Source organism: Mandrillus leucophaeus, unplaced genomic scaffold (genome assembly GCF_000951045.1).
Source record: "Mandrillus leucophaeus isolate KB7577 unplaced genomic scaffold, Mleu.le_1.0 Scaffold499, whole genome shotgun sequence".
NCBI classification, from domain to species: Eukaryota; Metazoa; Chordata; class Mammalia; order Primates; family Cercopithecidae; genus Mandrillus; species Mandrillus leucophaeus.
In genome coordinates this window covers 1,997,794-2,022,354 of record NW_012105353.1, presented here as the reverse complement: position 1 = coordinate 2,022,354, position 24,561 = coordinate 1,997,794, and the positions used below count along the sequence as shown (strand labels likewise).

Below are 24,561 nucleotides of genomic sequence, written 5' to 3'. Positions count from 1 at the left end.
AAGAGATCTGCTGTTAGTCTGATGGGCTTCCCTTTGTGGGTAACCCGACCTTTCTCTCTGGCCGCCCTTAACATTTTTTCCTCCATTTCAACTTTGGTGAATCTGACAATTATGTGTCTTGGAGTTGCTCTTCTCGAGGAGTATCTTTGTGGTGTTCTCTGTATTTCCTACATTTGAATGTTGGCCTGCCTTACTAGTTTGGGGAAGTTCTCCTGCATAATATCCTGAAGAGTGTTTTCCAACTTGGTTCCATTATCCCTGTCACTTTCAGGTATACCAATCAGATGTAGATTTGGTCTTTTCCCATAATCCCATATTTCTTGGAGGCTTTGTTCATTTCTTTTTACTCTTTTTTCTCTAAACTCTTCTTGCTTCATTTCATTCATTTGATCTTCAGTCGTTGATACCCTTTCTTCCACTTGATCAAATCGGCTATAGAAGCTTGTGCATGCATCACATAATTCTCGTGCCATGGTTTTCAGCTCCATCAGGTCATTTAAAGTATTCTCACACTTGATCTTAGCCAAAAGGCCGAGAAGCGATCATTTAAGGTATTCTCTACACTTGTTTATTCTAGTTAGCCATTTGTCTAATCTTTTTTCAAGGTTTTTAGCTTCTTTGCGATGGGTTCAAACATCCTCCTTTAGCTCGGAGAAGATTGTTATTACCGATCATCTGAGGCCTACTTCTGTTGACTTGTCAAAGTCATTCTCCATCCAGCTTTGTTCTGTTGCTGTTGAGGAGCTGCATTCCTTTGGAGGAGAAGGGGCGCTCTGACTTTTAGAATTTTCAGCCTTTCTGCTCTGGTTTCTCCCCATCTTTGTGGTTTTATCTACCTTTGGTCTTTGATAATGGTGATGTACAGATGGGGTTTTTGGTGTGGATATCCTTTGTGTTTGTTAGTTTTCCTTTTAACAGTCAGGACCCTTAGCTGCAGGTTAGTTGGAGTTTGCTGGAGGTCCACTCCAGACCCTGTTTGCCTGGGTATCACCAGCAGAGGCTGCAGAACAGCAAATATCGCAGAACAGCAAATGTTGCTGCCAGTCCTTCCTCTGGAAGCTTTGTCTCAGAGGGGCACCCAGCTGTACGAGGTGTCAGTCAGCCCCTACTGGGAGGTGTCTTCCAGTTAGGCTACTCAGGAGTCAGGGACCCACTTGAGGAGACCATCTCTCTGTTCTCAGATCTCAAGCTCTGTGCTGGGGGAACCACTACTCTCTTCAAAGCTGTCAGACAGGGATGTTTAAGTCTGCAGAAGTTTCTGCTGCCTTTTGTTCAGCTATGCCCTGCCCCGAGAGGTGGAGTCTACAGAGGCAGGCAGGCCTCCTTGAGCTGCGGTGGGCTCCACCCAGTTCTAGCTTCCTGGCCACTTTGTTTACCTACTTAAGCCTCAGCAATGGCGGACGCCCCTCCCCCAGCCTCGCTGCTGCCTTGCAGTTCGATCTCAGACTGCTGTGCTAGCAGTGAATGAGGCTCCATGGGCATGGGACCCTCTGAGCCAGGCACGGGATATAATCTCCTGGTGTGCCATTTGCTAAAAACATTGGAAAAGCGCAGTATTAGGGTGGGAGTGTCCCGATTGTCCAGGTACCATCTGTCACGGCTTCTCTTGGCTAGGAAAGGGAATTCCCTGACCCCTTGTACTTCCTGGGTGAGGCGATGCCCTGCCCTGCTTCAGCTCACACTCCATGGGCTGCACCCACTGTCCAACAAGTCTCAGTAAGATGAACCCCTTACTTCACTTGGAAATGCAGAAATCACCTGTCTTCTGGGTCGCTCACACTGGGAGCTGTAGACTGGAGCTGTTCCTATTTGGCCATCTTGGAACCAAGATCACGGAAACTTTATTTTTTATCCGCAGAACTTTTGTTCTGAGAGATCAAAATATTTTGAGTATTTCATGCAGCAGATCTGGGGGAAAATGGCAGATTAAACACAGTTGGCCCCACTGTATCTGTTTTCTGTCCTCTCTCTGTCTTTTTTTTGTGTGTGTGAGACAGAGTCTCGCTCTATTGCCCAGGCTGCAGTGCAGTGGCATGGTCTCGGCTCACTGCAACCTCCGCCTCCTGGATTCAAGTGATTCTCCTGCCTCAGCCTCCTGAGTAGCTGGGATTACAGGTGCTTGCCATCACGCCTGGCTAATTTTTTGTAGTTTTAGTAGAGACAGGGTTTCACCATGTTGGCCAGGCTGGTCTCAAACTCCTGACCTTGTGATTCGCCTGCCTCAGCCTCCCAAAGTGCTGGGGTTACAGACATGAGCCACTGCAGCCGGCCTCTCTTCTCTTTGATCTGTCTGTCTGTCTATCTATCATCTAGTCATTCTGAAGCAGAGGCAGGCAATGGAGGTATACTTCAAAAAAGTTTTTAAAATTATGATTTTTTACAACCATGTATTTCTCCTGTAAATTAAGATCTGCCTGTTATTATCTCCAAGACAGATGCCAGACTTAAACACTCATTTTGCTTTAATTTGGGCCAACCTTTTTTTTTTTTTTTTTTTGCTCTCATTAAATCGTGTATGGCATCTAGGATCATCTTTTAAATAATCTTGTAAATACACTTCAAAGTGAAGTGGTAAAAGAATGGTGTTTTAATAGGCATGATTTGAGCTAAGTGCATATGTATGAAACTAATTAAAGCATTTAATGATCTGTGGAAGCCTTCTGAATGGTGAAATAGCCAAACCTAAGGAGTGGGGAGTGGGTGGAAGTGGGTACTTTGCCATTTTTTCTTTTAGATAACTGCAATTCGAAGACAGTTGTTTATGGTTCATATTCTTTGGCAAAAATGTTTTTGAGAGGAAATATGATAATGATAAAATGAAACAGTACTTTCTGCTCATGACCTAATACTTCAACCCAGGCTCACTTCATCAGACTCACTTAAGGAGTTTCAGAGCCACAGATGGCTGGGTTCCAGCCTGGAGATGTTTACTCAGACTGTGTTGTTGTTGTTATTGTTGTTGTTGTTGTTTTAATTTGTATTTTAAAAATTCTGTAGGTGATTTTAAAATATAAGAAAAATACTTTTATTAAAGAAGGGGACAATGGTTTAGTCTTATATAAGCATTTTTTGGAAGTATAACATCCACTACAGGAACGTATACAAATTATATGACTCAGTACATTTTCTCGAAGTAAACACACCCATGTAACTGGCACCTGATTAGGGCCACATAAGTTTCCCATCCTGCCTTGTAGTGCTACCCAACCCCCACACCATCGCATAACTACTTTCTTGACTTCTACACCCTAGTCTTTGAAGTTCTTTATATAGATGGAAGCATGTGGTATATACTCATTTGAGTCTGGCTTCTTCTTTTTTTTTTTTTTAATGTTTTGTTGTTGTTGTTGAGATGGAGTTTTGCTCTGTCGCCCAGGCTGGAGTGCAGTGGTGCAATCTCGGCTCACTGCAAACTCTGCCTCCCTGTCCCTGGTTCAAGGGATTCTCATGCCTCAGCCTCCTGAGTAGCTGGGATTACAGGCATTCGCCACTACACCTGGCTAATTTTTGTATTCTTAGTAGAGATGGGGTTTCGCCATGTTGGCCAGGCTGGTCTCGAACTCCTGGCCTCAGGTGATTTGCCCGCTTCAGCCTCCCAAAGTGCTGGGATTACAGATGTGAGCCACCGCTCCCGGCCCTGAATCTGGCTTCTTTTGCTCATCATTACATTTGTGAGAATCATCCTTGTAATTTGGTCATTTTTATTGCTGAATAATATTCCATTTTACTAATATACCATAATTGATCCATTTGATTGTGTATGGGCATTTGAGTTGTTTTCAGATTGGTGATTTAAATGGTGCTGCTACGTACATTCTTGTACATGTCCCTTTTGGTAAAATATGTATGCATTTATTTTGCTATATATTCATTTTTGGTTATCTATTGCTACCTAATAAACTGCCCCCACATTTAGTGACTTAAAAACAACAGCCATTTTATTGCATGTGATTCTGTGGGTCAGGCATTTGAACAGGGCTTGCTGGGAACAACTTACCTCTGTTCCATGTGTTATCGGTTGAGCTCACTCATCTAGCTGAACTGGGCAGGAAAGATCAAATGGTTTTAATCACATGTCTGGGACTTTGGTATTAGCTATTAACTTGGTTACCTCTTGGCCAGGTGCAGTAACTCATTCCTGTAATCTCAGCACTTTGGGAGGCCGAGGTGGATGGAGCACTTGAGGTCGGGAGTTCAAGACCAGCCTGACCAACCCCATCTGTAGTAAAAATACAAAAATTAGCTGGGTGTGTTGGTGCACACCTGTAATCCCATCTACTCAGGAGACCTGGGACACAAGAACCACTTGAACCCGGGAGGCGGAGCTTGCAGTGAGCCAAAATGGTGATACTGCACTCCAGCCTGGGTGACAGAGTGAGACTCCATCTCAAAAACAAACAAACAAACAAAAACAACTTGGTTGCCTCTCTTCTTCTCACACAGCCTCTCTGTCCAGTTGGCTATTCTGGACTTCTTTACATGATGGCTGGGTCCAAGAGGGCAAAGGCAGAAGCTGCAGGGGCTCTTAAGGCCTATGCGCTAGAACTCTGGGAAATCAGTTCTGCCATACTCTATTGGTTAAAACAAGTCAAAAGGCCAGCCATGAATTCAGAGCGGTTAAAGAGATATCCATCTCTTGCTCGGAGGAGTGGCAGTATTACAGTATAAAGGGATGTAGACACAGGGAGGCATGATTCCTTGGGGAGCCATTATCATAAAAATGTACCACAAGTCAGGGATAGAAGTTTGGGGTTATAGGGCTTATATCTGTTCAGCTTTATTAGATACTGGCAGACATTTTTACAGGATGGTTGTAACAAGCTATACTCTCACCAGTTCAGTTGTTCCATCCTCACCAACACTTGCAATAGTCCATTCTTTTCATTTTAGTTATTTTGGTGAGTATGTAGTGGTATCGTATTTCAGGTTTAATTTGCATTTCCCTGTGAGCAGTCAAGTTACTCACTTTTTTTCTTTTCTTTTTTCTTTTTTTGAGACAGGGTCTCACTCTGTCCCCCAGGCTGGAGTGCAGTAGCATAATCTCGGCTCACTGTGACCTCTGCCTCCCGGGTTCAAGCCATTCTCCTGCCTCAGCTTCCTGAGTAGCTGGGACTACAGGCATGTGCCACCATGCCTGGCTAATTTTTGCATTTTTAGTAGAGATGGGGTTTTGCCATGTTGGCCAGGCTGGTCTCAAACTCCTGACCTCAGGTGATCTGCCCGCCTTGGCCTCCCAAAGTGCTGGGATTACAGGCATGAGCCACCACGCCCGACCAAATTGCTCACGCTTTTGTATGTTTATTGGTCATGTGGACATCTCATGTGGTGAAGTTCCTGTTCAGGTTTTTTGTCCATTTTTCTATTGGGTTATCTGTCTTTTTCTTACGAATTTGGAAGAGTTTTCTAACTCTTCCTTTTTTTTTTTTTTTTTTTAGATAGAATCTTGCTGTCACCCAGGCTGGAGTACAGTGGCATGACCTCAGCTCACTGCAACCTCCCCCCACTCAGGTTCAAGTGATTCTCATGCCTCAGCCTCCTGAGTAGCTGGGATTACAGGCCTGTGCCACCACACCTGGCTAATTTTGTATTTTTAGTAGAGACAGGATTTATTCCATGTTGGTCAGGCTGGTCTTGAACTCCCAACCTCAGGTGATCCACCCACCTCAGCCTTCCAAAGTGCTGGGATTACAGGCGTGAGCCACCACGCCCAGCCTAAATAGGGTATTTTTAGGAACCAGAAGGTTATTTAACATTTCCAGATATTGGGGCCACCAGATTAACGGTCTTAACTCTGGGGCATGGAGTATCTTGAGACACGTTGGGTGCTCTGAAGATAAGAGGTGACCCTGGAAGCAGTCATACTTGTCCTTGTAATCCTACCACCTCATGATGATCAATTATAACAGTTGATCTCCCTGTGCTACCACTTTAAGAGCTCAACACCAGTGCATAGGACTCCATGAGGAGTACAGACTCCACAGAAACGTTCCCAGTCCACTTTTCACACGTCAGCCTCCTCCCACAGGCAGAAAGCCGAAGCTGCCATACATAGCCATAGGTTTAAACAGAGACTGGCGGAAGCGGGGAGTGGGTTGGAGTGTGTGGAAGTGTTGTTTTCACTTTTCTTTCTGCTTCGCAGATCAGCCAAAATGTCCTATTGGACCAGGTATTTTATATTTTTTGTTGCTATGGTGAACAGAACATTTTCCCCATTATATCTTCCATTGGTTGTTGGTAGTGTTTAGTAAAGCTTTTGAATTATGTCAATTTATCTTATATTGTGCTACTATTAAGTAATAATAATATATTATTTTTATTGCTGATATTTGTTACATGTTTACCATGTGCCATGTATTTAAGTGCTTTAAATGCATCATTTCATTTAGTCTTCATGACCAACCAGTTAGATTAGTAGTATTATCATCCCCTTTTTGTAGATATGGAATCTGAGGCTTAGAAGGTAATCTCCCACGGTTATTCATCTTATTGGTGGAGAAGCTGTGATTCAAACCAGTGTGATTAACGTCTGTATTTTATATATATATAATATAAAATATATATTTATTATAGTATACATATATATACACACATATATATATATATATTTTGAGACAGGGTCTCACTCTGTCCCTCAGACTAGAGCACAGTAACGTGATCATGGCTCACTGCAGCCTTGACCTCCTGGGCTCAGATGATCCTCCCACCTCAGCCTCCTGAGTAGCTGGGACTAGAGGCACGCACCACCCTGCCCAGCTAATTTTTTTGCATTTTGTATAGGGGTTTTGCCATGTTGCCCAGGCTGATCTCGAACTCCTGGACTCAAGTGATTCTCCTGCCTTGGCCTCCCAAAGTGCTGGGATTACAAGTGTGAGCCACCATACCCAGGCTCTGTACTACATTTAATTCTCCCATCAATTCTGGGATTTTTTCCATTGATTTTCTTGGGTGTAGGTATTTAATCACGTTGGCCATAAGTAACTTTATTTTTATATCTTTCTTTACAATAATTACTGCTCTTATTTCAGCTTCATGTCTTATTGCATTGGCCAAAGATAGTGGAACAGTGTTAGAATGAAACAATGAAAGTGGGCATCCTTGTTTTGTTAATGATTTAATGGAAAAACCATTATTGATGATTTAAATTTATAAAGCGATGTTAAGGAGTATTATTCCATTCCTTGTTTCTAAGTTTTAAAAAAATCAGGAACAGATGTTGAATTTTATGAAATGTCATTTTGGCATCTGTTGAATTTATTATATGGACACCAATGGTTCTGATCCAGATTCATAACTGAGAAACAAAAATAACTATAAATGTAGTTCAATTGTTGCTTTTCTTTTTCCAGCAATATCTGGAGCTTGTTTTCAAAGTGACATGTGGGCGGTAGAGGCAGAAATTGTTGTATAAAAATTTATGGGCTTTAAATTTTTCCCTGTCCAGATTTTGAGTCTGTACTGGGTAAAAGAAAAGATTGTGTGTAGGGGGTATTTTTGATGTATTTTCTTTAGAACAACTTGTAAAGGTATCATTTGCCTATAATTCTTAATTAGCTTAGATTCATGTTGACAAAATTGTAAATCAAATAGGTAAGGATTAATTCTGTGTTGTACAAATCTCTATATATTATTCATTAAATTATTGTTATTAGTTATAATAGTTCTAGCCCACAAGAACAGCATATACATAAGAAATGTTAAAGCCTTTGATTGTTTTCATACATGACACATTAGCTACTGGAAGAGAATTTATGTTATTCTGTTTTGTGTTGCTAAAAACCAGCAGAAGGATTATGATTTGACATTGATTAATACTTCATATTGAGTAGTTTTAACTAAGAATCGGTTTAGGGAACTAGTGCTTTTTCATATATTTGTCACTGAACTTTTAGGCAATGAGGGTCATCAGATCTATGGAAGGGATGGTAGACCAAGCTTCTCTTTTTTTAAAGAATGAAAACAATATTTTGATTTTGTTCTTAAGTAACAAGACTGAGTCTTCATAATTGGAAGGGATGGAATTGATTTGCTGTGTCAGTTAGCTAATGGAAAAGGGAGAGATGACAGAGCATGGGTGGAGGCAATGATTGGGAAAATAAAATGATTTTTGCTTTATTGCTCACAGAGTTGGGATTACTAAATAAATTGGTTATAAGTATATAAATAACACTATAGGTATCATGTAGCATAGTTACATTTTAATATGTAGTAAAAGCGTAATGGTTAAGAGTTTGAGCTTGAAGCCAGCTTCTCTGGGGTTAAGTTCCATCTCTCCTACTTACATGCTGTACCCCATTTTCCTCGAATATAAAATGGGGATACCAACAATATTAATCTCATAGGATAGCTTCGGTCATCACATGAATACACATATGTAAGGTGCTTAGAACAGTGCCTGGCACATCAGTAACTGGGAGCTCCCATTCTTGTCATTATCAGCATGATGCCTTGGAAAAGGTGTGGCCTGGGGTTCAACCTGGGCAGGGGTTGCTGAGTTTTAAAGGATGAGAAATTGTCCAAAGAAGAGAAAGCAAGGGTAGTCCAGGGAGAGGGAAGAGTGGGAACAATAAAGACAGAGTGCTGGGCTGAGAGAGGAAAGCATTGCCAGTGTGGGGCAGATGCGAAGTCCAGGGGTGACATCTTAGATCGGAGGAGTCTCCAACTATGTTTAATTGTGTTACGGAGTCTGAAGAGAGGATCATGCTGGAGATACAGGCAAGGGAGGAAGTGACTATGAAGTTGCCAGGCCTCTGAGGATTTGGAAGGGAGAAAGGGGGCTGGGAACAGCTCCATGGGTGGTCCCATATGCCTGTCTGCATCCATAGCTGCATCCTCAATTTCATTTCCTCTTTCCCTCCAGCATCTGCCTTTCTAAATCAGGCATGCTTCAAGCTATGCTGCCTTTCTTTCTTTCTTTTTGAGACAGGGGTCTTGCTGTGTTGCCTAGGCTGGAGTGCAGTGGCACAGTCACGCCTCACTGCAGCCTTGACCTCCTGGGCTCATCCTCCTGCCTCAGCCTCCTGAGTAGCTGGAATTGTAGGTGCACGCCACTATGCCCAGCTAGTTTTCTGTATTTTTTGTAGAGACGAGGTTTCACCATGTTGCCCAGGCTGTTTCACTGCCTTTCTCGTGAACACTGCAATCATACCATAAATTCCTCCCCCATCTAAAAAAACAAAATCCCCTAGTTTTGACCATGCATTCCATATTCACTTTATTTTTTAGAGTCTATAACAGAAAATAACCTTTATAATTCTGTTAGATGATGTAGTGAAACTACTGAGGGTTTTCGTTTTTGCTGTTATTTGTTTTTTCTAAGAGTTGCTTGGTATTTCCGTGTGTACAGTCAGGAAAAGGAAAGTTGTCATTTGGAACAAGATTTATGTCCAGGAATGACTACCAAATTGAAAAGGGAGGCATGAGCATTGAAGACAGTGAAGTATGTAGGCTTTACTGCCTATGTAATGAACCTGAGATAAAGTTATCAAGATGCTCTGCCTTTGTAGTCTTTAAATATAAATTGAAATAATTAAGTTATTCTTAAATCTCAAGCCAAACCCAAATGAGAAAAATAACCACTCCTGGACCACATTAAGGACAGACATTATTACTCCTAAATTCAACTTCTTATAAAACATCATCAACCGCCACCAGAAAACACTGTGATACACAATAATTTAGAAAATATTTTTTAAATTACCAAGCAGTATGACTTTAGAAAACATTTTTCACGTTTAGTTCTTAACTGTAATCTCTCAGCATAACTGGATCATGAAAAAAATGTATTTTGTCTATATCTGCTGATATTATACCTTCCAAACTTGACCACTCTGAATATTTTAAAAGAGAAACTATTTGCAGAGAACTTCTGAAGAATGGCCTTTGTAACAATTCAGTGTTAATGAGTTGAAGAGTATGCCATTGTCCTCTGGGTCATTATCTGCAAGAATATTGTGTATTAAACAACCACCATACCTCAGTGGCATGTAATCAACATTTCTTTTTGCTAACAAGTCTACAGATTAGCTGAACACTTCTGCTGATCTTGGCAGGCTTGATTTGGCAATTTTTTGGGTCTTCACTGGAGTTCACTCATGTGTCCAGAGCGAACTCTGGTGGCTGCTGGCTGGGGGCTGATCTAGGACAGCCTTGGCTAGGATGACTCAGCTCAGCTCTACATGGTCTTGGATCTTTCTTAAGCCTAGCCTAGGCTTTGTGGTAGTAGCATCGTTCCTAAAGAGAGCATGAAAGCATACAAAGCCTCCAGAGAGACCTGGGCTTGGAACTGATACATAGCACTTCCATCACATTCTTTAGGCCAATACAAGTCATGAGCCCAGCCGGTTTGAAGGGATGGGGAAACACACTCTTGACGGGAGTAGCTGCAAAAGTACATTACAAAGAGCATGGATAGAAGGTGGGGTAGAGAATTGGGATCACTTTTGCAATCAATCTACCATGTTTCCTTTCGTCTTTCTCTATCTAAATTGTCTTGATTTCTGTACTGGGGCTGACTGTTTCATGGGCAATCTAGCAGGCAAGGACCCTGGGTCTCAGCACCCACTAAAATGGACAATGCAGGCACTCCGTTATGTAGAACTGTCTCTCCGAGACTGAGAGCTTCTTTGGGTATTTCTGCCTGTGGTTTGACATTTAACTTTATCTGCTTTGTTACCAAGAAAGAATGAAAATCATGTCAGAAAATTTATTTTTATGTACAGAGAAAAACAAATCCATTACAGCTAAATAGAATCCTCTGAAGTGTTTAACAGGGGAAAAATTGAATGTTGCAGTTAAATTTTCTGTAGGTTCTGAATAGCAGCAGATGTTTGAACCAGATATAATGTATTGTTCTGTTTTCCGCCCTATTTGTAAAAGTCTGAGATGTAAGAGTGGGCAAAAAACTTAGAGCTAGAGCTTCGATCATCCAGATACCTTGATTGGTCAATTTTCCCTGTGCTCCTGCCTCCCCTTCCCACTGGCCATGGACCCACTGCTGTGGTAAAACATCTGCCCAGGAAGGGATGGTGGTAACCCATGTGAATGTTCTGGTCTCAGGGTCAGTCATTCCTCGCAGTTATATGTGGGCTATGTTGGTATGCAGAACATTTAGCACAGTGCCTTACATGGGCTAGGTATTCAAGAAGATATTTATTAAATTTAAGTATTGAAATGTTGATTCCTACCCCACCCTCCGGTTCTGTCCTTCCTTTTCCAGAATTAAGAAAGCAATCTCTTGAAAGCGAACAGGACATGCGGGACAGACATGATTATGTGGACTTGATAGATGTCCCAGACTCCTATAATGGCCCTCGGCTACAATTTCCTCTCACTTGTACTGATATTGATTTACTTCTTGAGGCCTTCAAGGAACAACAGGTAAGTGTAAGCAGATGCTGCCTTGATTCTTGTACATAACAGATGCCCAATAACTGTTGAAAGAATGGATGGACATACTACAGCAGAAATGCATTTCTTTAGAAAACAGTTCACATTAAGTGAGAACTACCCTCTGTTACCCATTTAATAGAAGTCTCCTCTAGGCTAACAGCATTTCATTCACCATATTACAGTGTACAACTCAGTGATTTTTTTCTTACATTCACAAGATTGTGCAAGCATCACCAATATCTAATTCCAGAACATTTTCATCACCCCCAATAGAAAGGCCATTCCTATTATCATTTCCTCCTCCCCACCCCTGGCAACCACTATTCTATTTTCTGTCTCTATGGATTTGCCTATTCTAGACATTTCATATAAACGAAATCATCAAATATGTGGCCTTTTGTGTTTGGCTTCTTTCACTTAGTGTTTTAAAGGTTTGTTCATGTCATTTCATATATCATTACTTAATTTCTTTTTATGGCTGATAATATTCCATTGTATACCACATTTTGTTTATCCATTTATCAGTGAATGGACATTCAGATCTTTTCCACCTTTTGGCTATTATGAACAATGCTGCTATGAATATTCATGCACAGATTTTCGTATAAACATGTGTTCTCAGTTCTCTTGGGTATATACCTAGGAATATTTCACAGGGTCATATGGTAGCTCTATGCTGGATCATGTGGTAACTCTATGTTTAAATTTTCCAGTAATTGCTAAACTGCTTCCCACAGTAGTGGCACCATTTTGCATTTCTACCAGCAATGTATGAAGGTTCCAATTTCTTCATGTTTTTGCCAACACTTGTTATTTTGTTTTTGTTTTTATTTTTATTATAGCCATCCTAGTGTGTGTGACATGGCATTTCATTGTGGTTTTGTTTTGCATTTCCCTAATGACGAATGATGTTGAGCATCTTTTCATGTATTTATTGGCCATTTGTATACCTTCTTTGCAGAAATCTGTGCAGATCCTTTGCCCACTTAAAATCAGGCTTTTTATTATTGAGTTATAAGAGTTCTTTCTGAATATAAATTCCTTGTCAGATATATGATTTGCAAATATTTTCTCCCATTATGTAGGTTGTTTTTTTCATTTTCTTGATAATGTTCTTTGAGGCCTAAAAGCGTTACATTTTGATAAAGTCCGGTTTATCCATGTTTTTTCTTGGTTGCTTGTGCTTTTGGTGTCATATCTAAGAATCCATTGTCAAATCTAAGGTCGTGAAGACTTGCCTCTGTGTTTTCTTCTAAGACTTTTATAGTTTTAGCCTTTACACTTATGTCTGTGAATGATTTTGAGTTAGCTTCTATATATGGTATGAAGTCAAAATTAATTTTTTGCATATGGATATGCAGTTGTCCCAGCACCATCTGTTGAAGAGACTGTTCTTTCCCCATTGAGTGGTCTTTGCACCCTTGTCAAAAATCAATAGGCCAGGCCAGGCCAGGCACAGTGGCTCATGCTTGTAATCCCAGCACTTTGGGAGGCCAAGGCAGGTGCATCACCTGAGGTCAGGGGTTCAAGAGCAGCCTGACCAACATGGTGAAACCCTGTCTCTACTAAAACTACAAAAATTAGCCAGGCATAGTGGCTCATACCTGTAATCCCAGCTACTCAGGAGGCTGAGGCTGAAGAATTGCTTGAACCCGAAAGGTGGAGGTTGCAATGAGCCGAGATCGCGCCACTGCACTCTAGCCTGGGCGAGAAAACAAGACTCCATCTCAAAAAAACAAACAAACAAAAATCTATAGGCCATAGATATATGGGTTTGTTATTGGACTCTCAGTTCTATTCTATTGGTCTATGTGTCTGTGCCAGTACCACACTGTCTTGATTGCTGTAGCTTTGTAATAAGTTTTGAAATAGGGAAGTGTGAGTCCTTCAACTTTGTTCTTTTGCAATGTTGAAGTTGTTCTTCATTATTGTTTTGGCTATTTGGGGCCCCTTGCAATGAATTTGAAGATCAAATTTTCCATTTTTGCAAAAAAGCCTATTGGGATTTTGATAGGGATTGCATTGAATTGCTATATCACTTTGGGTAATAATTGCCATCCTCACAACGTAAGTCTTTCAACCCATGGTGTCTTTCCATTTATTTATGTCTTTAATTTCTTTCAGCAATGTTTTGTGGTTTTTAGTGGACAAGTCTTTCATCACCTTGGTTAAATTTATTCTTAATTTATTCTTTTGGTTGATATTATAAAAGGAATTGTTTTCTTAATTCCTTTTTTGATTGCTCATTACGTGTGTGTTGATCTTACACTCTGCAGCTTTGACGAATATACTTGTTAGCTCTAGTAGTTTGTGTTTGTGTGTGTGTGTGTGTGTGTGCATGTGTGGTATATTCTTTTGAATATTCTATATACCAGATCATGTTATCTGTGAATATAGTTTTATTTCCTTCTTTCTGATTTGGATGCCTTTTGTTTCTTTTTCTTGCTCAATTGCTCTGGCTAGAACTTCCACCACAATATTGAATATCAATGTGAAAGTAGGCGTGTTTATTTTGTTCCTCATCGTAGGGGGAAAGCTTTCAATCTTTCACCACTGAGTTTAATGTTAGTTGTAGGTTTTTCATAAAGGTCTTTTATCATTTTGAGGAAATTTCCTTCAATTCTTAGTTTTCTGAGTGGTTTTATCATGAAAAGGTGTTGGATTTTGTTAAATGCTTTTATTTGCATCAATTGAGGTGATTGTGTGTTTTTTACCCTTCATTCTATTAATGTGGTGTGATATATTGAATAATTTTCTTATGTTGAACCAGCCTTGTAAATATAAATCCCTCTTGGCCATGGTATATAATCCCTTTAAAATGCTGTTGTATTTGGTTTGCTGGTATTATGTTGAGAATTTTTGCATCTATTTCATAAGGGATATTGGTCTGTAATTTTCTTTTCTTGTAGTGTCTTTGCCTGGCTTTGGTATCAGGGTAATACTGATCTCGTAGAGTGAGTTAGGAATTGCTTCCTTTTATTCTGTTTTTGGAAGAGTTTGAGAAGGATTGGTGTTAATTCTAATTTAAATGTTTAGTAGAGTTCACCATTGAAGCCATTTGGTCTTGGGCTTTTCTTTATTAGGAGGTTTTTGATGACAGATCCAATCTCTTGTTCTCGATCTGTTCAGATTTTTTATTTCTTCTTGAGTCTGTTTTGGTAATTTGTGAGTTTCTAAGAATTTGTTCATCTCATCTAAATTACCTAATTTGTTGGTGTACAATTGTTCATTGTATTCTCTCATAACCCCTTTTTATTGCTTTAAGGTTGATGGTAATGTCCCCACTTTAGTTTCTGATTTTAGTTATTTTCATTTTCTCTCTTTTCTTAGTCAGTCTAGCTTAAAGGTTTGTTAATTTTGTTGATCTTTTCAAAGAACCAACTTTTGGTTTTGTTAATTCTCTCTATTGTTTTTCTATTCTTTATTTCATTTATCTCCACTCTAATTCTTATTTTCTTTGTCAAAATATTAAGTTAGTTTATTGATGTGAAATCCTTCTTTTTTACTGCATGCATTTACAGCTACAAATTTCTCTCTGAACACTGCTTTTGCTGTATCCCATAAGTTTTGATGTGTTGTGTTTTCATTTTTATTCATCTCAAAGTATTTTCTAATTTCCCTTGTGATCTTTGTATTACCCATTGGTTTTTTAAGAGTATTTATTTCATAAATAATTGTGCCACTGCACTCCAGCCTGGGCGACAGAGTGAGACTCTGTCCCCACTGCCAAAAAAAAAAGTGTATGATTCAACAGTTTTTAGTATATTAAAAATGTTGTGCAACCATCACCACTATGTAATTCCAGAGCATTTTCGTCACCCCCAAACAAAACCCCATTAGCAATCAATCCCATTTGCTCCCTCCCCAGCCCCTGGCAATACTAATTTACCTTCTGTCTCTATGGATTTGTCTAATATGAACACTTCCTATAAGTGGAATCATACAATATATGTGGCCTTTTGTGCCTGGCATCTGTTGCTTGGCATGTTTTCAGGGTTCATCCATGGTAGCATGGATCAGTACTTCCTTCCTATTTTTAGCTGAATAATGTTACTTTGTATGGATATAGCACATTGTATTTAAGGGATTATATGTTTATACATGCATTTTAATATTCATCTGTGGTTATATTGATTTTTGTATGCTTGCAAACACATAGAATATTTCTAGGAAAGATATGATACTTTTAACAGTGCCTGTTTCTAGGGGTAGAGATTAGGGGAATATGATCTAGGGGAGACGGAAAATGACTTTTCATTATTTTACCCATTTCTACTATTTAAAATTTTATTTCAACTAAAAAAAGGACTTGTTTCTCCATTTTAAAACTGCTTTTTTTTTTTTTGAGGTACGGTCTTACTCTGTTGCCCAGGCTGGAGTGCAATGGCGCAATCTTGGCTCACTGCAACCTCCACCTCCCGAGTTCAAGCGATTCTCCTGCCTCAGCCTCCTGAGTAGCTGGGACTACAGGCACGTGCCACCACGCCTGGCTAATTTTTGTATTTTTAATAGAGACAGGGTTTCACCATTTTGGCCAGGCTGGTCTCAAACTTCTGACCTCAAGTGATCTGCCTGCCTCGGCCTTCCAGAGTGCTAGGATTACAGGTGTGAGCCACTGTGCCCGGCCCTAAAACTGCTTTTTTAAAAAGAAATATTCTTTAAAGGTAGTATTTTCCTCTAACTTAAAAGAATGTGACTATTTTATTAAAGTGGTTATTTAACCTGAGTATATTTATAAATGGAGAGACTGCCATCTGAGTTAATCATCTTGAGTATTTAATATTGCAGTTGTAAATATAATTCTAATGCTATGGAAAGATAGCCTTATAGGCAAGGACTAGTATGACCAGAATGGTTTTAGTCAATCCAAAGACCCAGAGAAATTATTTTCATAATAATTTTCTGTTGTTGCAATATATTCTCAAATATTTGTTAATTTAGCTTTTTTAAAAAACAAAACTGCCCCTTTAGACAACAATTACTCTGATTAGTACTACCAATGGACCAGAAAAACTACAATGACAAGCTAAGGTAACACTGAAGCCAGTGTTGGGAATCAACAGATTACATGTGGCTGGGGGTGGTGGCTCACACCTGTAATCCCAACACTTTGGGAGGCTGAGGCAGGAGGATCATTTGAGGCCAGAAGTTCGAGACCAGCCTGGGCAACATAGACCCTATCTCTTCCCCCTCCACAAAAAAAGAAAAGAGCTTGAAAATCCAGTGTGAATTTTTCACTTACAGCACATTTCAATTCAGATTAGCTCCATTTCACATGCTCAATAGTTCCCTGTGGCTAGTGGCTGCCATATTGGACAGCATAGGTCCAATATGGCAATAGGTCTAAATAGTTTTGACCTATTAAAATACATTAAATTTGTGTAGTAGTCACATCAATGCTATATTATATTTTGGAGTATGTATTTATCATTTTTTCTTCATTCTCCCTCTCCTTTTTCTTTTTCTCTTTTTTTATTACAATTGGCTTTTTGTCTGCATGTTTCCCTAGGGCAAGGGCGTGCCTCCCTTCACTTCTCTTGGGCGCTAAGGACCTGGGATGAGGATTCATTTTTTCAGTTACACCTGTCCACTGAGGGCTTATTATATGCCAGACACTGTGCTAGAATGATCTATTTCAGAATAATTGAGAGATTATCCTGAAATACAGTGACCTGAAACGTGCGCACGTGCTCCACCTTTACAGTTTTTTATACAGTCATGTCTGTCTTCCTTGTTCATTACATCTGTTTTCTCTGCTTCCCCCTCACAGATACTTCATGCCCATTATGTCTTAGAGGTGCTATTTGAAACCAAGAAAGTCCTGAAGCAAATGCCGAATTTCACTCATGTACAAACTTCTCCCTCCAAAGAGTTAACAATCTGTGGTAAGTTTCAGACCAGAGTTGTCAAATTAATCTTTAGGAGCCTCTTGGTCCTACATCGTTTGCCTAACTTGAAAACTGTGTAAATTGGACTGTGTTAAGGGAAAAATGTTAATATAGAATTATCTATCATGATAATACTGTTCCCCATCTTGTCTTTGTTTTGCATACCAGCTGGCAGGAATTAATTATGTGAGAAATTAAAGAGCTCGTAGCTTTTTATAAAGGCAGACAGCATTTTAATATGGAAAAACCACCCATGGGTGGAATAAGCATTCTTTGCCCTCCGTCTAGCTCTCATTCTCTTTGTTCCACATTGCTTTTTCTAGGTGGGCCTCTGCATGCCACTTATGCTGGGAAGAGAAAAACCCATGGCAGGGTGGAGATTAAATTCTTCTCTGCCCTTGGCTGCTGTTTTAGATTTTTCCAACTGGTCTCTGCAGCTTTTAGAAGAGTGGGAATGTCCCAGAAATCTGTTTCTTGTTCTTTTAAATAACAAGATTTGAGATTTTGCTATCATATAGGCCAGCCTGGCAGGATATTGCTTCAAGAAACAGTACGCATTGAAATTCCTCACAGTTGGTGCTCAGCGTGCTTGCAACTGTTTGAGAGTGGGGTGCGTGGAAGGAACAGCAATTCCCTTAACTTCTAATTAAGCCTGTAGGTTACAAAACAGTGATTGTTATTTTCCAAATCAGTTTTTCGTCTGCATTTCTCTTATTCTGGCAGGTAGAAGTGAATTTGACAATCTAATTAAAGTATTTGCATTTCTAGCATCTGATAGTGGTGGCAGGGACTTGATGTAGCAGTGCCTACCTCATGACATGCCCTGACTCAGGTTTTTGAAGAGTCTCTAATGGTTCATTTCCAGCCTCATCAGGCCATCACGTCTCTGACTAGCAGATGATTCATCTCAGCAGTGGGGGTCTTTTATTCAAGGCCTCACCTGGCCTTACTTTTCATGGAAAATAGAGACTTCGGGTCATGAGGCTCAGAAAGCCATGCCACCCTGTGAAGCCTGTGAGGCCAGGGCTAGGTGTGCTCTTAGGATATCTAGAATGGCCCAAACTGAGAATGGGCTACGCTCCCCTGTGTTTCACTGGGAGCCACTACAGACTCATCCTTGCTAGAAGGATCTAGAAGAAGACACACGTTAATTACAGGGCAGGGCGGTCCTAGAATCCCACAGTGTGAGAACTGAAGGGTTCTCTAGTCTATTCTTTGCTCTTTTGGGTGAAATTGAAGCTCAAACAGAAAAATGGCAGGATCAGAATTAAAATCAGGTCTTCTGTATCCCAGGTTAGAGGCAGCCCCACATCTGCCATCCTCACATTATGTACCTGATGGTGCATTTTCCATCATGAGACAAAGATTAGGGAATGACTTAATTGGACATCTCCATTCGTTAAAGATATCCACATCTTGGCACTTATTTCTAGACTTTTTCATGTAGCACCATTGGTAGAGGGAAAAGACAAGGCCCGTGGGTTTTCTTAACATGGGAATATTATTATTTTCCATTTTTAACAGCTCATTGAACTTCAAAACTTTTGTGATTATTTATAATAAAATTTAAAATTGGGACTATAACTTCAAAACCGTCTTCCGTTTAAGACGGTGTTGGGAAAGGGGGAGAGATTGTGACGAAAATTTGCTATTATTTTAATTGTGAAATGCATTTTTGTACATGTACATGTAAATATGCCCCACAGTTTTCAGCATGCATGAAATATAAGAGGATTTTTAGTCTACAGTTATATTATAAATGATAACAAATTCTGCACTCATGTTTTTGTTGGCAGTGGAAATATCTTTCTGTCCTTCTTCCCGTGATACAAGTTTTTCTTTCGCTGTCCAACTAGAAGTTAAAAATATTAAACTAAGTAAAGAGTCCTCCCGTCTTTATGTCCTTAGATTTAGAGTGAGACCATATGAAAGCAATGAGATTTAAGCATACAATGATATTAATATGCTAATAATATTATAGTAGTATTTTATAAATAAGTGCTGGTGATATAGAGTTTCTATTTTACTATTCCCAGTATATTTGGAGTCTTCTGTTGCATATATCTGGTTAATCTTGGTTGTGGGATTTTAAGCAAACTGAGGGAAAAGTATTCCTAAATTAAATTCTATAGTAATTAAGTTGAATACAAAGAATAAAAATTTATGAGCAGAACTTATGAAAGATATTTTACCTGGAAATAGTTATCCAAATAGGGCTTTTGGATATTCACATAGTCACTCATTATTATTATTTTTTTAGATAGAGTCTTGCTCTGTCGCCCAGGCTGGAGTGCAGTAGAGTGATCTCAGCTCACTGCAACCTCTGCCTCCCAGGGCTCAAGCGATTCTCCTGCCTCAACCTCCTGAGTAGCTGGGATTACAGGTGCGCACCACCATGCCTGGCTAATTTTTGTATTTTTAGTAGAGACAGGGTCTCACCATGTTGGCCAGGCTGGCCTTGAACTCCTGGCCTCAAGTGATCCATCTGCCTCGGCCTCCCAAAGCGCTGAGATTACAGGCGTGAGCCACCATGCCTGGCCTTATTTTTTAATTAATGGCTTCAGATACTCATATGATTTCCCCTAGTTGGCTTTCATTTTTTTTCTATGTCTCATCAAAGAATGTCAACTATCTACTCACAATGTTTAAATTTCAGATGCTACTGCCGGAGTATATTGAAAACATGGCTTTAAAAAGCTATGTACTTAGCCAAGAAATATATTTATTGAGTGTCTGTTATCCACTGGGTACTATGGTAGGCACTTGGGGATTCAATGCTGACTAAAGTAGATACTGTTGCTGCTCTCCTAGGGATTACAGTGTGAGTGAACAGAATAATCGCTAAGAGCCTGAGGGGATTTTGTTTTTCGTTTTATTTTTGAGACAGGGCCTCACTTTGTCACCCAGACTAGAGTGTGGTGGCATGATCACAGCTCACTGCAGCCTTGACTTCCCAGGGTCAAGCAATCTTCCCACCTCAGTCAGCCTACTGAGTAGCTAGGATCACAGGTGCGCACCACCAAACCTGGCTAAATTTTTGTTTTGTTTTGTTTTTTTGTTTTTTTGAGATGGAGTCTTGCTCTGTTGCCCAGGCTGGAGTGCAGTGGTGTGATCTCAGCTCACTGCAACCTCCACCTCCCGGGTTTAAGCGATTCTCATGCTTCAGCCCCCCGAGTAGCTGGGATTACAGGTGTGCACCACCATGCACAGCTAATTTTTGTATTTTTAGTAGAGACGGGGTTTTGCCATGTTGACCAGGCTGGTCTTGAACTCCTAGGCTCAAATGATCCATCTGCCTTGGCCTCCCAAAGTGCTGGGATAACAGGTGTGAGCCATCACGCCCAGCCAAACTTGAGTTTTGAAGTGAGTTAAAGTTGGGTTTGAATTCTTGCTCTGATACTTGATGGCTGAGTAACTTTGCATAACTTACTTAACTACTCTGAGCCTCATTTGTAAGACGAGAATGATGAAGACGAAACCCATCTCACAGAGTGGTTGTAAGGATTGAACTAGATAATTCATGTAAAACCCTTAGCACAGTGCTTGGCCCAGAGTGATCAAAGCCCTGTGCAAATGACTGGAGTGAAGCACTAGATGCTGTCCCCACTATAGGAGAGGAAGAAAAGAGTGCTATGGAGACAAATTTCCTGTCAAATTAACATCGTCGTAGGATAAAAACCCAATGCCCTGAGAACACTTGGGGTGGATCAGCAGTATTTCACTTTTAAAAGTCTGTAACAAAATGGGCATTGTATCTTGTTTTCTACTGAATACTGATTTTTCATTTGCACTGCAGGTGATTTGCATGGGAAACTGGATGATCTTTTTATGATCTTCTACAAGGTAAATGATGATTTGCTAAATATTAGCATTTTTCTTGGGGGAGGGCTGTCTTAGGGCAGACAACAATATTAGTTTTACTAGAGATATGTACAAATACAGATATAATGTTAGTTTTTAACCAGGAGGCTCAAAGATTTGTAGAGCCATATCTTTTTTTTAACATACATCTCATACATTTTTTTTTTAATTTTAATTTGGGTCTTCATTCAACGTTATTGTGGTCTATGTATACGTTAGGATTTGTACCTGATTGTATGTATTGTCTTTATTACATCATAAATGTCTAGATGGTACAGGATGGGGAGGGATGCAGTCTGTTTTATTTTTGTTTGTTCAGGGATGATCATGTCACATACCAGTCTTCTCTTCCAGTGCACCCTAATTATGCATGAGTGGAGTTGCCTATTATAAGGAATAAGTTCCAGCGTGCTCTCTTTTCTCCCCTGATTCGCCATCCTTGGGCTCAGTTGCTCTTCCAATGCTGTGCCTCCTTTTCATTTATTGCATTTGGCTTGTGAGAGCCAGCACAGAGGGCACAAAACTGCTCGGCCGGCATGGAGTTTCTCTGCATCTCTTTGATTGGATTTTTTTCTGTCTCTGAGCCAAGAGTTGCAGCCTGAATGTTTGCTTCAGGGACGACTGACTGAATATAGAAAACTGATCTTGAGGTCCCTGCCCTCACAGTGGTTACCCCTTTACACTAGTCTTCTGAATGTCTCTTTTTGATTAATGCATTTATTGTTCACCTACCCCTGTTATCCCCACAACTAGCATGCCAAATAATTGGGCATAGCATAGGTTTCTCAGATGAGTTGAAAGAAAATATATTCTGATTATTATTGTTACCAGAAAGGGGTCCCGATCCAGACCCCAAGAAAGGATTCTTGGATCTCGCACAAGAAAGAATTCAGGGTGAGTCCATAGAGTAAAGTGAAAGCAAGTTTATTAAGAAAGTAAAGGAATAAAAGAATGGCTACTCCATAGACAGAGCATCCCCAAGGGCTGCTGGTTGCCCATTTTTATGGTTATTTCTTGATGATATGCTAAACAAGGAGTAGATTATTCATGCCTCCCCTTTTTAGACCATATAGGGTAACTTCCTGAGGTTGCCATGGCATTTGTAAACTGTCATGGTGCTGGTGGGAGTATAGCCGTGAGAATGACCAGAGGTCATGCTTGTCGCCATCTTGGTTTTGGTGGGTTTTAGCTGGCTTCTTTACTGCAACTGTTTTATTAGGTTGGTGCAAAAAAAAAAAAAAAAAAAAAAAAAGTAGCAGGTTGCTGTGGGAAGTCCAGGCAAAGGTTTGCTGGCAGGGACCCGAGGGAGCAGGTGAAAGAGCAATTCTGGACATCAGCCACAGAATCCAAGCTGGGTAGGGAAGGAAGAGAAGCCAGGATGGGCCAGTCAACTGGGAGAAGTAGGAGGATAGTAGGACTGGAATGCTGACCGACTGTGTCAGGGAGCAGGCTGACTGCAGTGAGGGCCGTGGGATAGTGGGAAATGCAGGGGGAGCAGTCCCAGGGCAAGGGATGCCCTGGGGTGGAGCCTAGAACATCGGCAGCCCAAGCCAGTGAAAGAGAATTTTGGGGATAAGGTGGACAAGGACCTGGAAAGCAGGTGGGTTCAACAGTAGGGGGCGCCACATGGACTCAGATGAGGAGCAGGGGAAGGAAGTTTAGTCAGAGGTCATGGGCCTGAAAGGAGGGTGGTGGGGTGTTTCTCTGTGAGCAGCCCTGCGGGCAAGTGGAGCCTCCCCTGCTCCTGGGCCTGAGGCGGGTGTCCTGGGGAGGGGTGGGTCCTTTCCTTCAGAAGGGCTGCAGGAGTTAGGAGTGCTCCTGTGCTCTGAAGGGAGTCCAGGCCTATGGAGGGTAGAAGACTTTCTGAATAAGTTCAGGGTGGAAGGGGCTTCACTGACCAAGAAATGGAGATTCTACTGGCTCCACTGGAGTGCTGTGGGAGAGGTGGAAGGATGGACAGGGGATGGGATTTATTTAACTTGGGACATAGCTCCTTACCAAATGTTCAGAAGTGTGGTCCGGCTATTGTTGACAATTACAATGTGAGGAAGGAGGAGGGGCAGGGTATGTGGAGAACAACAACAAACCTGGTCATTCTTTGTCTAGAGGCTTGGGAAATACATCAAAGGGAAAATAGTTGAGTAGATTAAATCAGGAACGTAGTCACTAAATTCCAAGGCGTTTAGAAAAGAAAATTTCTTTATTTCGTGTGAAAGTGTGATCAGGGATAGGACTCTGGAGTAGACAGATGAGAAAAGAGAATTCTAACATATTTCTTTAATTCTGTCTGCAAAACTATATGGAGCATATAAAACTGGAAGGTGCTAATGTAAAGATTGAACAGGAGGAGGTGGGTGGTAAGAAGTACTATAAAAGGAACTAAAGGTGAAAATATAGCATTCAAATGCAAGCAAGATATATTTGGAGAGCTAACCAATGACAGTGCTAGGGAAATGGAGATTGCTAGCCCAGTGATGAAAGACTAGGTCACTATTATATTTGGGATGGATTTGGGTAGAGAGGTGAGAGGGATGTCTGGAAAACAGAAGTGTGCAAGAGCCATGGATTAGAATTCTGGCAGGCATGAGTGAGAAGAAGGTAAAATGCATCTTGGACATGGAATGAACCACATACACCAGAATCTCGAAACTGCCTGGTTTAAGGGGGGAAACCGAGGGAAGAGCCATTGATGACAGCAAGTTTCCACTTTAAGAAACTGAAAAGAGATCTAATGTACAACATGAGGACTATAGGTAATAAAATTGTACCATATATGGGATTCATGTCAAATGAGTAGATTGTAGCTGCTATTGCCACAAAAAAAACAAAAAATGGGTAACTATGTCAGATGATGGATATATTAATTTGCTTCACTATAGTAACCTTTTTACTATATGTATGTATTCTGTAACATCATGATACGTTATACCTTAAATGTACATGGTAAAGTTTATTTTTAAAAAAAGAAAATAGCAACAATGATAAAGCAGTGGGGAAAATAGCTGATCAACAATATCATTAGTATTTTCAACCGTGGTACAGCAGAAAACCCGGAAACTATATTATTATTTTAAAGGAATTTATAATAAGTGAATAAATACATTACTTTCATTTATCTAGAAAAAGGAAAAAGGCCGGGCACAGTGGCTCACACCTGTAATCCTAGCACTTTAGGAGGCTGAGGTGGATGGATCACTTGAGGTCAGGAGTTCGAGACCAGCCTAGTCAACATGATGAAACTCCCATCTCTACTAAAAATACAAAAATTAGCCAGACGTGGTGGTGCGTGCCTGTAATCCCAGCTACTCAGGAGGCCGAGGCAGGAGAATCACTTGAACCCGGGAGGTGGAGGTTGCAGTGAGCCAAGATTGTGCCATTGCACTTTAGCCTGGGGGAAAAGAGCAAAACTCCGTCTAAAAAAAAA

General features: G+C 40.5%; 1 protein-coding gene across 2 annotated transcripts in view; it reads left to right on the top strand.

Annotated features, from left to right (window-relative positions):
• The window catches only part of PPEF1 (protein phosphatase, EF-hand calcium binding domain 1), a 147,193-nt gene that overhangs the window by 54,345 nt on the left and 68,287 nt on the right, over positions 1-24,561 (top strand). For both annotated transcript variants that reach the window (XM_011995811.1, XM_011995812.1), the window contains 3 exons: positions 11,216-11,376; positions 17,159-17,273; positions 21,073-21,119. In XM_011995811.1, the coding sequence (XP_011851201.1) occupies positions 11,216-11,376; positions 17,159-17,273; positions 21,073-21,119 (323 nt within the window). The remainder of the gene's footprint in view (positions 1-11,215; positions 11,377-17,158; positions 17,274-21,072; positions 21,120-24,561) is intronic.